The sequence below is a fragment of the Neolamprologus brichardi genome, chromosome 3 (genome assembly GCF_056152115.1).
Source record: "Neolamprologus brichardi isolate AB-2024 chromosome 3, ASM5615211v1, whole genome shotgun sequence".
Lineage (NCBI taxonomy): Eukaryota > Metazoa > Chordata > Actinopteri > Cichliformes > Cichlidae > Neolamprologus > Neolamprologus brichardi.
The window spans coordinates 33154363-33164892 of record NC_142106.1 but is presented as its reverse complement, the minus strand read 5'-3'; the positions used below and the strand labels follow the sequence as shown (position 1 = coordinate 33164892).

Here is a 10530-nt window from a genome sequence, read left to right as displayed (position 1 = left end):
ATACGCACAAACAGACTTTCAAGGTGAAATTTCCACACAGAAATCTTGATTTTATTACTAGAGTCTAGTGCCAATTAGCAAATGTTGGTATGCTTGGGTAAACATTAACATTGTCCTGATGAGCAACAGGTCGAAACTTCAAAGACCAACAAATAATTTTCCACTTTCCACTCACTTTCCAGAAAGTTACAGATTTGGCATCTTTCACTTTAAATCATTTGTATCCAAGTATAATGAAAAATGCTCAAAAGCCGCATTGCAGATGGTGCAAAACCCACAAGGCTTATAAGGAAATGAAGGTTGGGTAACACAGATGGGAGATGTGTGTTAACATGTGTATGTGTGCATTCATGCACATGTGTTTCTTTGTGTGCATGTGTGCATATATATATTTATATATGTGTGTGTGTGTGTGCGCATGTGCATTAAGATATTTGACCAACAGCACGGTGGCATGGTGGTTAGCACTGTTGCTGCACAGCAAGAAGTTCCTGAGTTCAATTCCAACATCAGGCCGGGGTCTTTCTGTGTGGAGTTTGCATGTTCTCCCCGTGTTTGCGTGGGTTCCCTCCAGGTACTCCGGCTTCCTCCCACAGTCCAAAGACATGCAGCTTGTGGGGATAGGTTAATTGGATAATCCAAATTGCCACTAGGTGTGAATGTGCGAATGAATGTGAGTGCGAATGGTTGTCTGTCCCTGTGTATTGGCCCTGCAACAGACTGGCGACCTGTCCAGGGTGTACCCCGCCTCTCGCCCTATGACAGCTGGGATAGGCTCCAGCGCCCCCCGCGACCCTGAAAAGGATAAGCGGAAGCGAATGGATGGATGGATAGAAAGCCTTTTTCTGTATTATTATATAATGTCTTCTTCTCCTTCTTATAATACTATTAATACATACATTTTAACACTGTAGCCATAATTTCTGTTTGCAATTAAGTGATGCTATGAGTTATAATAATAACAGTTAATTGTTCATATTCATTATTCACTTAAATAACGGCCTCGTGAACTTGGTCTGAATGCATTGGTGTTGTCTCAAGAGCTGTGCAGCATGGCCGTGTCACCAGATTCCAGGTGTGTACAGTTGGCTGCTGACTACTGTACAAACAGAGGTCATCTCTGTTGTCTGTCTTTTTTTTTTTTATGCCATTTCAAAGTTTACCAATAAGCCTCTCCCTTTCTTTATTAGTACTTTATATTTATGGAACTGCACATTTATTTATTTATTCATTTATTTTGTTCTTGTTCTGTTGTAGGTTTGGATACCCCCCCCCCCCCCCCCACCCCCAAATAGAAGAAATAATCCTTTAAAAACTATATTTTGTATTTACACATTATGTAATTGGGACAGATACACTAAAAATAAGAAATCTTTCTACTACTACTTTTCAGAAAACACCTTTTCATGGTACTATATATACATCATGATGATGGGGAGAATATAGTTAACCACGTGACCCCCTTTCAATCCTGTTTGTTTAAGCTCGTCCTCTTTTCTGTGTTGTTTGTCCATTTCCTGTGCTATTGCTGTTTTCATTTTAGAAAAAAGTTTAAAAAACACTCTTGTGCTTTAAAAAAAAAACAGTAGAAGAAACTTGTCTTGTGATTGTGCAGCACCCACATGATGTCATTTATGTTAATGCCAGATTAAAAAGAAACGGCAGCAACACATCATCAGTTAAAGAAATTAAAAATGCAATGCAAAGGACAAGGGTTAAGAGTTTTTCCATAATTCCGACACTCTTCACAATCTTCAAACTCGACCTTCATTTTGACGTCTGCTTCGCTCCTGTAAAGTGTTGTGAGCGCTCTGTGATCGGTTGCGACACAAACAGCCTTTGTTCCCGCAGATGCCTCTGGCCTCCGTTTCCCGACAAAGCCCCACATACAAAGACAGACTCACTTTCACATTATGATGAATATGACATGTGAACAGCACAATAAAAGAGAGACAAAAAGTAAAATGTACCGCTTTTCCTTGTGTCTGCCCGCAATCAGCTGCTGTTTAACTGGATACAACTGGATACACAACAACCTTAATTTACAGTTACACCTGCACAGCGGGGGGTAAGTGAGCCTCTACACTGTGCTCTTTCGCGGTGATTACACATTAGTATCTGTGTTAAACCCGCTGGGTACTTGACGGACGTTGGCCCTCAGACGCACTGAAGCTGAGCTGAATTACACCAGCTCTGATGAATCATTGATGTTTAAGTGTGTTTAACCTGCACGTGGGAAGAGGCTGGAGACAGCTCGGGGGTCAGTTAGACATTATGTCTATTTTCTGCTCCTCTGTTTGGATATTTGTTTCTTCAGATATGGTTTTATCTAATTGTTTACCTAAACGATCATCTATTTTACACCAGAGAAAATGATTGTTTTCTCAGGCCGATCCGAGTTTCGGTCCTTTCACCCGGGTTAATAAGTAACATCCCACCGCGCTGATAACGCGGCACATAAACCATAGCCTCCATAAACCTCCCCGTTGTAAAAAGATGTTGGCTGTTTGAATCTCTCCGAGGGTCAAGATATGAGGATGATCGAGAGTGAGCGAACTCGTGCGTGGGTTAAACTCTCAGAGATGACAATCACAATACAAGCTGTCACATTGTGTGCACCAAATCCCTCGTTGTAAATCTAACAGTTAATAAATGACATTGATAAGAATGGGGTTTCATATCGGACTTTGATTTATCGATTGATCTTTATGGATATAGTAGGAAAAATGTTACAGTGTTACAGAATCCTGGCTCCTGTTTCCTTGTAGAAACTCTTACACCGTGTGTTTTAAAGCCATTCAGTTCTTCTTCATCCCAAACCATGTCTAGATTATAAGTTGTCTTGTGTTGGAGTGATGCTGGACCTAAATAAAACAGTATCTGCATCAGTTACAAGGACCCACTTTTTATGAAATCAGTGAAGCGTGGGTGGGGCCTTGAGGAAAGGGAGGTGCTCTTCATTATAGGAAATTTTCCCAGTTGTACTTACAGGCGTAGAAACTCCAGAATTTTGTACTATTTACTCGATCCTTCATGAAAATTAAATGAAAATAGCACTTTCTTCATTTTTGTGACTAATTAATCGATGTTTAAAAGCATTCTATCTTTTGTTTTAGCATCATAATGCAGTGAACTATTTACTATTCAGAAATTGTGTGCTCAAATATGCAGGACTACATATTTTAATAAGCCAATACGCAGACATCGTTGATGCACGAGTCCCACATTAAAGACCCCGTTTTATTTTGATGGTGAGAAAATTCAACATTTCAGGCTTTCATCTTTAATAGTTTATCTTTTGAAATAAGCATTTTCAATTACTGCCTCTGATTTTAATGTGCAAGAAAAACGATATAAACATTGTATGTCATAAAAACAAAAAACACGCCTTTAATTCTAATACATATATGACGCTAAATTGAACAGCAATTATTATGTAGCCTACTGTACATTCAAACTATGGACCATCACATGTTTTTTGCAAAGAGCAGAGCAGAAAATAAGAAAGGTGAGTTTTCTTCATTTTTGTGACTAAAAATGTAATGTTAAAAAGTATTCTTCATGTCTAATTTTACAACATTGAGTAATTCAAGTGTTTATCATTTAAAAATTGTCACAAGTTCTTTTTTTTTGTTTTTTTTAATTAATGTGTTTTTGAATATGGGACTTTGCAGGAGTGCCGGTGTTCTTTCATATTTTCAATATATTATCGGTTGATTGATTCGGTAATTTAAAAAAAAATCAGATGGGAAAAGTATTTAATATGTGAAGCTAAAATTTCACAGCAATGTTTATTTTCATTTTAATGCAAATCAGAGTTTGGTTGATTTAAGACGGTGTTGTGACTCAAATGCTGTAGCCTACTTAAAATCTCTTGCCGTGTTAAACAAAAGAGCACTTGGAAATGGAATTTTTTTGACACCTATGCAACACCAGTCCCATAATTCTATATAGAATGACATCTTGCTCTCATCTCAATAAAGCCCTGACAGTTTTGATGGAGCACAAACAGGTCCTTTACATAACCCCGTGAGCAGCTTGGGTGCAGAAGAACACCGAGCTTTACATAGATTCTGTTGACTGATGCGCCAAAGTGCGCAAAGGTGAAGCAGGAAGGAAAATCTGACACGGAGCCACTTGTGGACTTCAGGTGTTAATACTGAGGGACGTGTGAACATAAACATGCCTTGTGGTAATAAGGAGTTCGGGAGCTAAATGCGTTCAAGTTCATTTGGTGTGTGAGGAAGCTTGCGTGCGCGCGCTCCCGCTCTTTAACAAACCAGTCAGGTGGACCGGGAATCGTCGACGGGACCTACAGCTTTGACACCGCGCTCACAGCTGCTGTGTTCACCGAGTTTGTTGATCTGATGTGTGTTATGCGTGGCAGTGATGGGAAAACCACTGCGCAACGGCTCTACTTTCATATCGCATATGTCAGATTATCGGTTCATTATCAAATAGCAAACAAATAAAAAGATTATACATACATATTTTAGTATTATTAAACAGGTTCAAAAGTAAATATGAAATAGCTTTAAAAGTATATAACATGTTTTTAAAGTTACGTTTCATTTTCTAAAAGGATTTTAAACATTTTGAGTGTTGGTCATTTAATTATTTGATTCAATTATTATTATTTTCTTTTTTAAAGCACAGCAGTGCAGTCACTGCTTGAGGTTCTTGGTCTAAATGCCATTTAGATCCTTTCTGCGTGGATTTCTCTGCGAGGGCAATCCAGCTTCTTCCCACAGACATAGGTGTTAGATAACTGGTGATTGTGTGCTGTTCTTGGATGTCAGGTGAATAAAAGGCTTCAACGTACAATTAAAATGTGACTAAAATGTGACTCCCAAACAACATAGGCTAATTATGCTAACTATGTAAAATTCAGATTTTGACTTTTAATTTCATTTCATTACAATGTATTTATCCATATAAATACATTGCTCAATGTTTTAATATGTAATCAAATGCTTATTTGTGCTGCAAAAGAATTTAAAGTATAGCTTTTACTCCACTGTAGTGTGTGTGTGTGTGTGTGTGGTAGTTACTCTGAGATGTCAAAAGCATACAACACAAATCTCTCATTTGAAAATTATTTTATTAATAGAGATGGAAAACAACCCATTAATATTAATGTTAGGAAATGCTTTTTACACAACATAAAAGTTTAATTTCCATTATAAGAGCTGCATCCCTTTAAGAAACTGCGTGTCCAGAGTAAATGCAAACATCTGCTCACTGCCTCCTCAGCAGCGGCCGAGACGTCACCATCAAACAAACGATTCTCTTCCCTCATTACAGGATTACAGGCTTCACTTTCCGCTTCATCAGTAACACTTTCTGTAACGCTTCAAAAATCAATGCAACGAACAACAACTGAAGCAAAATCATGCATCTGGACAAATTTTCTTTTTACAAGCTGTAAATATTTGGGCTGAAGTGCACAGTATAAAAATTATATAAGGGTTAAACGACACCTCTCCTATTCTAGTTTGTTTAAAAGACAAATGAGGAAGTGACAGGTTATTAGTGTGTCAACAAATGTATGTACGACGATTTCCACCCCTGTTACAGCTGGCAATATTCAAATCTTTTAAATAATGCAGTTTAATTTCACCCTCAAATCAGAATTCTACGTCTTCCAAGCTTTTAGTACAAAAGCTTTATTTTTATGCAGAATGGTCAGTGTGTGAGTCCAGCAAAACGTCCATGTTCCCACTCGCACCCAAATTAGGATTTGGCAGCTCCTTTTGACACGGCCAAGCCGATGAGGCCCGCTAAACCGGCCACGCCAAGGCCAATTCCCCCGACGATCGCCATGCCGACAAGGCCATCTAGATATCAAGAGGTAAAAGGTCAGGATGTAGTTTTCAAAACACAAGCACTTTTATTATGAAACCATTTAGAGCCTCTTTCTTGCCTTTCTTTAAAGCCTTGTCGATGAGCTTCTCCATCTCCAGAGCCTGCTTGTTCCCCGGCTCGTTCTTTAGGAGAATGCGGATATACTTGAGAGCTTTCTCATATTCCTGGAGGGAGAAGAGAAAGTCTAGTTTACGGAAGTCCTTCCAAAAGCAGCTCTCATCACTTGACAGCCACCCCTGTAACACCTCCAAGCGGCTATCTAAATTAATGGGGAGATAGAGCCATGGCAGTAATTGCTGTGGCTAGTGGGACTTTGCTCCATAGTAAAGGGTCTAAAAACATTTTTTCTCCTCCTGCTATCCACATCCAGGTTACACAACGCTCCTCGATTGAATGTGCCGCCATGATCGACGTCATCCCTCCAGAGCACTCGGAAAAATGCTGATTCATGTAATGGATACGGCAAACCAAGGATACCAATAAGCGTGCTTATCTGCGTCTTTTTATGTCTCCCACCAGAGTTCATACGGTCACGAAGCTCTCACTGCATGCCTGTGATTGGTTCGTTTGTTTACCGCTTCAGCTGCTGATTGGCTCGTTGGGAATGCGGGCAGCATAACTGCCAGCTTCAGTGGCAAAACTTTTCCACAGATTCATTAAACGGCATGTCTCTCTGGCATCATTAAAAAGGACATTTTTATTCACGCAGGAAAGCATGAAAGAAACCCATCATGTGTTGAAGATCGTCAGGTAAAAGGCGTTCATGTACTCTCATTGTGCAAAAGGTAACACAGAAGAGACCGAGGTCATTGTGACCTGCAGATTTTGAAGGTCTGATTAGTTATCTTCCAAGTACGGTGAGTGGGAGGTCAGAGAGGAGCACATTATGGTACCGAAATACAAGTGAGGACATTTCTTTTACAGAGAACTGGGTGTGTTAAGGAAACATTTTCCTAGTAGTGTATGTAACCATGCCTCAGCAGTACTTTAGGATTCGACCAATTAGAAAAAACCCCTGTAAATGCGAATCAATGAGTAAGATGACATGCTTTTAGGGAGGAGCAGGAAGTAAGAGGTAAAGGCAGCGAGAGAAATATTTTGCTCTGTCTGTCAGATTTGACCTTTGCCCTCTCTCTTATCTGAAGCTCAAAAGCAGCGTGATACAAAAGCAGAGATTTCTGCAGGTCTGTTTCTTCATTTTGTCTCCCATAAACCTGAACTGAGAAGAAGAAACAAGTGCCACTCACTTTGAGTCTGTAGTTGGCCACTGCAAGGTAGAACAAAAAGTCCCGGGAGTCGTCCTTTGATGCTTTCTGAACCAGTTCTATGAGAAAAACAAACAAACAAACAAACAAACACACGATTCAAACCAGGAAAGCTGAAAACCGCCACAAAGTCACAAGTTACAAGAATAATCTTAATAATAATAATGGAGCTGGCTGTGCTGAGCTTTTCCAGTGACGCAGCGCCAGTGCCTAATCCAAAACCAGTTACACCCATTTATACAGAAAGAAAAAGACCACAAAATTGCTGGTTCCAAAGTTGGAGACGCTGACCTTAGCGACCGCAGGAGGAGCTGCTGCAATGACTCACTGATGACACTCATCATTATCATTATTATTATTTTTTTATAAGAAAAGAGAGGAAAAAAAACAACAACAACCAAAAAAAAAAAGGAAAAAAAAGAAAGAGAAAAATCAAACAAAAAGACAGTAGGAAACCACAGCAACAACCAACATGAGCATCAGTAACAGTAAATAATACATATTGAATGTTACTGAGCAGCATACAGTGCTAATAATGCATAATATGTTAAGAGGCAACAGCCGAGAGTGAGCCAGTACACACCCGAGCACCGAGAACCATCAGTGCACCAGCAGGTGAGGGCACCAGCCACTGGCAGGGAGTATGGTGGGGGAGATGTTCTGAGAGAGGTGGAGTCTAAGACCCGACACAAACATACATTCCCACCCTCAAAGACACATATGAAAATACTCACACACTCACCCAGTTCTGGGCACCAGGACCCCCGCAGGGGCAATCCAGCAGCAACTTAGACTCTGATGGTCATCGCAGGTTAGACTGTACAATGCTTTTATTTGTATTGCTTGTTGTTTCAATACCTGATCGTTAACAGCTGAAACAACACTTAAATCAATACTCATTATTTACAAAAAAAAGAAAAAAACCTCCACAAAAATTCTTGATTAAAGGTTATTCCCATTTGAAGATTGGAATATTTTTGCTGTGTTGAATGACAAATCCCTGAGTTTTAATAATGTTGAAAATTGACTGTTTTATGTATAAGATTTTACATGGACATGCCAACCTCCTTTATTTATTAGTGCAAGCACAGACTGTGGGTTTAGCAGTAGGGCCACCACTAGAGGGGACTGAGAAGTAATTTATAGGTTCACTAAATTTGGACAAACTGTGCTGTCACTACTCAAAATACTAACCAATTACAGGAAGAGTCTATCAGTGGGAATAACGGAGCGCTCAACTTATCACACATTTAAGGTTCATCTTAAACAACGGCTGAAACTAAACCAGCTCTGTTCCCACTTTTAACTTATCAAGTCTTTGTTTACTGTAAAGTTTTGAAGTGGCCTGGCTGGGATCACAGTTTACATCTTACACTTTTTGTATACCGATGTCCATTAACAATGTAGTTAAATAACTACGGAAAATCAAAAACAACGACAAAAACCAAACAAAAGATTTAACTATTAGTTTGAAACAGTCCATAGCGTACCAACTCTATTCATAAAGCACTTTATAAACAGTCGTAGAAGACACTAAGTGCTGTACATAAAAATGAAATTAAAATGAAGTGAAGACAGTACCAATAAAAACTGCAATAAAATAAAAACAAAACCAAGCAAGTATAAAACAATAAAAACAAGCAAGATGTATGTCTCATGTTGGGTAGAAAGTCAGAGAATATAAATGTGCTTTAACATGGGTTTTTGAAATGGACACATAGCTGACTGTCTAATGTGAAAAGGCAATTTATCCACATAGGAACAACAAGTCAGATAACCAGAGAGCTCGGACAGGAGGGTGGGAATAAAGACAGGCCTAGACCATTTAAGGATTTAAAAACAAATACAAGAACTTGGGCTCTAGAGTGCATAGGCAGCCAGAATACGTGTAGTGTGCCCACAGCACAGCACAGCAGCATTCTGCACCAATATCGAGTCGACAGGGAAGAATGGGTAACTCTAACATTAAGGGCATTACAATAATCAAGCTGAGACATAATAAAAGTAGCTATTACAGTCTCCAGATGAAAGGACAGGTGTCTCCTTTGCCAGTTTTCTTAAATGAAAGAAGCTGGACTTAACTACTGCAGCAATATACATGCTCATGTTGAACTGTGGGCTGGTTCTCAAAAAAGTCCAAACTGAATAAGTACAGCACCAGCACTGCGTCAACGGAAAAGAGTCATCAGGAAACCTATACCAAGTCTACAATCCAAGGACATTTCTATAATTTTAGTTACTACAGTTACATTATTTTGTGGTGCAAGGGAAAGCTCTGGTTAATTTTACGAGTTGATAACCAGCTTCCTTTAACCGTTTATCTTGATTCCCAAAGTTAGGGTAAGTGAATCCTGTTAGCTGAAAGAAATCCTAGCTATGTTGAACTCGCTTTGTAGTACAGGGCCCAGGTTATGTGTTCAGCACCAGTTGCGATGGTGATTTAATGAGGTAAAAAGGAAACTACTTTGATGACTTAAGCTATCTGGATTTTCAGTACACTGCAAGGGGCACTTGCAACAATCCTGTTAGCCAACAGAAAAGTAATAACATTATAAGTACATAAGGTGCAGTGGGTGGACTTACCCTCCAGAAGTACAATCCCCTTCTTGATATCCTGTGAGTATTTACTCCTGATCAAACACCAAGCATACTCAAACTTTGTTTCTTTGGAGACAGCACCCTTCGCCAGCTCGCTGTTATATTTCTTCTCAAATTTCTGGAATTATAAAAATAGGCAAAAATGACTGGTTTCATAGTCAAAGGAGCTTGCAAAGAAAAGCGTCTGGATTTCTTTAAGTTGCTTGAAGACGTTTCACCTCTCATCCGATAAGCTTCTTCAGTTCTAAGGTCAAATGGTGGAGAGTCCCAGATTTAAACCTAAAATTTATACCTGGTTTCATATTTTATTATTATTTATTCATTTACAGAAAAAGTCACTTCGATTGTGTTTATGTTAGCAGATGCCCTGACCCTTGCTTATTGTTTGTTGTGTATCCACGAGGAACAATTACAATTTTCAGCTATTGAGCAGGTTAGTTCACAAAGTAAAGTCTAACATCACTGCCAAACTACATTAGCCATAAACTGTTTTATTAGTCGAAACTACGATAACACAGTGTCCGGATGTTCACTCATAAACATGATGATTAGCACGAGCTAGCTACGTGACGCGACTAAGTGCGTGTCGACACATCACATTTCTCCCGAGTACCAACGTTTATCGACTGACAGACACCGTGGGGCGACAGGAAAAGTCGCTCATATGCTAAATGTTTGTTTTAATCCCAAGGAAGAAGTTTAATAACGTGAAAACTTACTAGAAGGTCTTCAGGAGCCACCACATCACTCAGTACAGCCTCCATGTTTCCGGAAACTAATTTAGACACGCCCAGCGTGGTCA

The 10530-nt window shown here is 39.4% G+C and overlaps 1 protein-coding gene across 1 annotated transcript; it reads right to left on the bottom strand.

The window, feature by feature from the left end:
* Window positions 1-5082: 5082 nt before the first annotated feature.
* On the bottom strand, window positions 5083-10526 carry fis1 (fission, mitochondrial 1). The gene is made up of 5 exons (XM_087837007.1): window positions 10448-10526; window positions 9714-9846; window positions 7113-7189; window positions 5924-6029; window positions 5083-5837 (listed from the first exon to the last, which is right to left on the bottom strand). The coding sequence occupies exons 1-5, from the start codon at window positions 10490-10492 to the stop codon at window positions 5734-5736; spliced, it is 465 nt and encodes a 154-aa protein (XP_087693133.1). The 5' UTR covers window positions 10493-10526; the 3' UTR covers window positions 5083-5733.
* Window positions 10527-10530: the final 4 nt, after the last annotated feature.

Excerpts from the sequence above, each read along its gene's own strand:
- fis1 (XM_087837007.1), bottom strand. The coding sequence starts at position 10,492 with ATGGAGGCTGTACTGAGTGATGTGGTGGCTCCTGAAGACCTTCTA. Across the intron at positions 7,190-9,713 it reads GGGGATTGTACTTCTGGAGG|AACTGGTTCAGAAAGCATCA; the intron begins GTAAGTCCACCC and ends TTTTTCTCATAG. Across the intron at positions 6,030-7,112 it reads TGGCCAACTACAGACTCAAA|GAATATGAGAAAGCTCTCAA; the intron begins GTGAGTGGCACT and ends TTCTCCCTCCAG.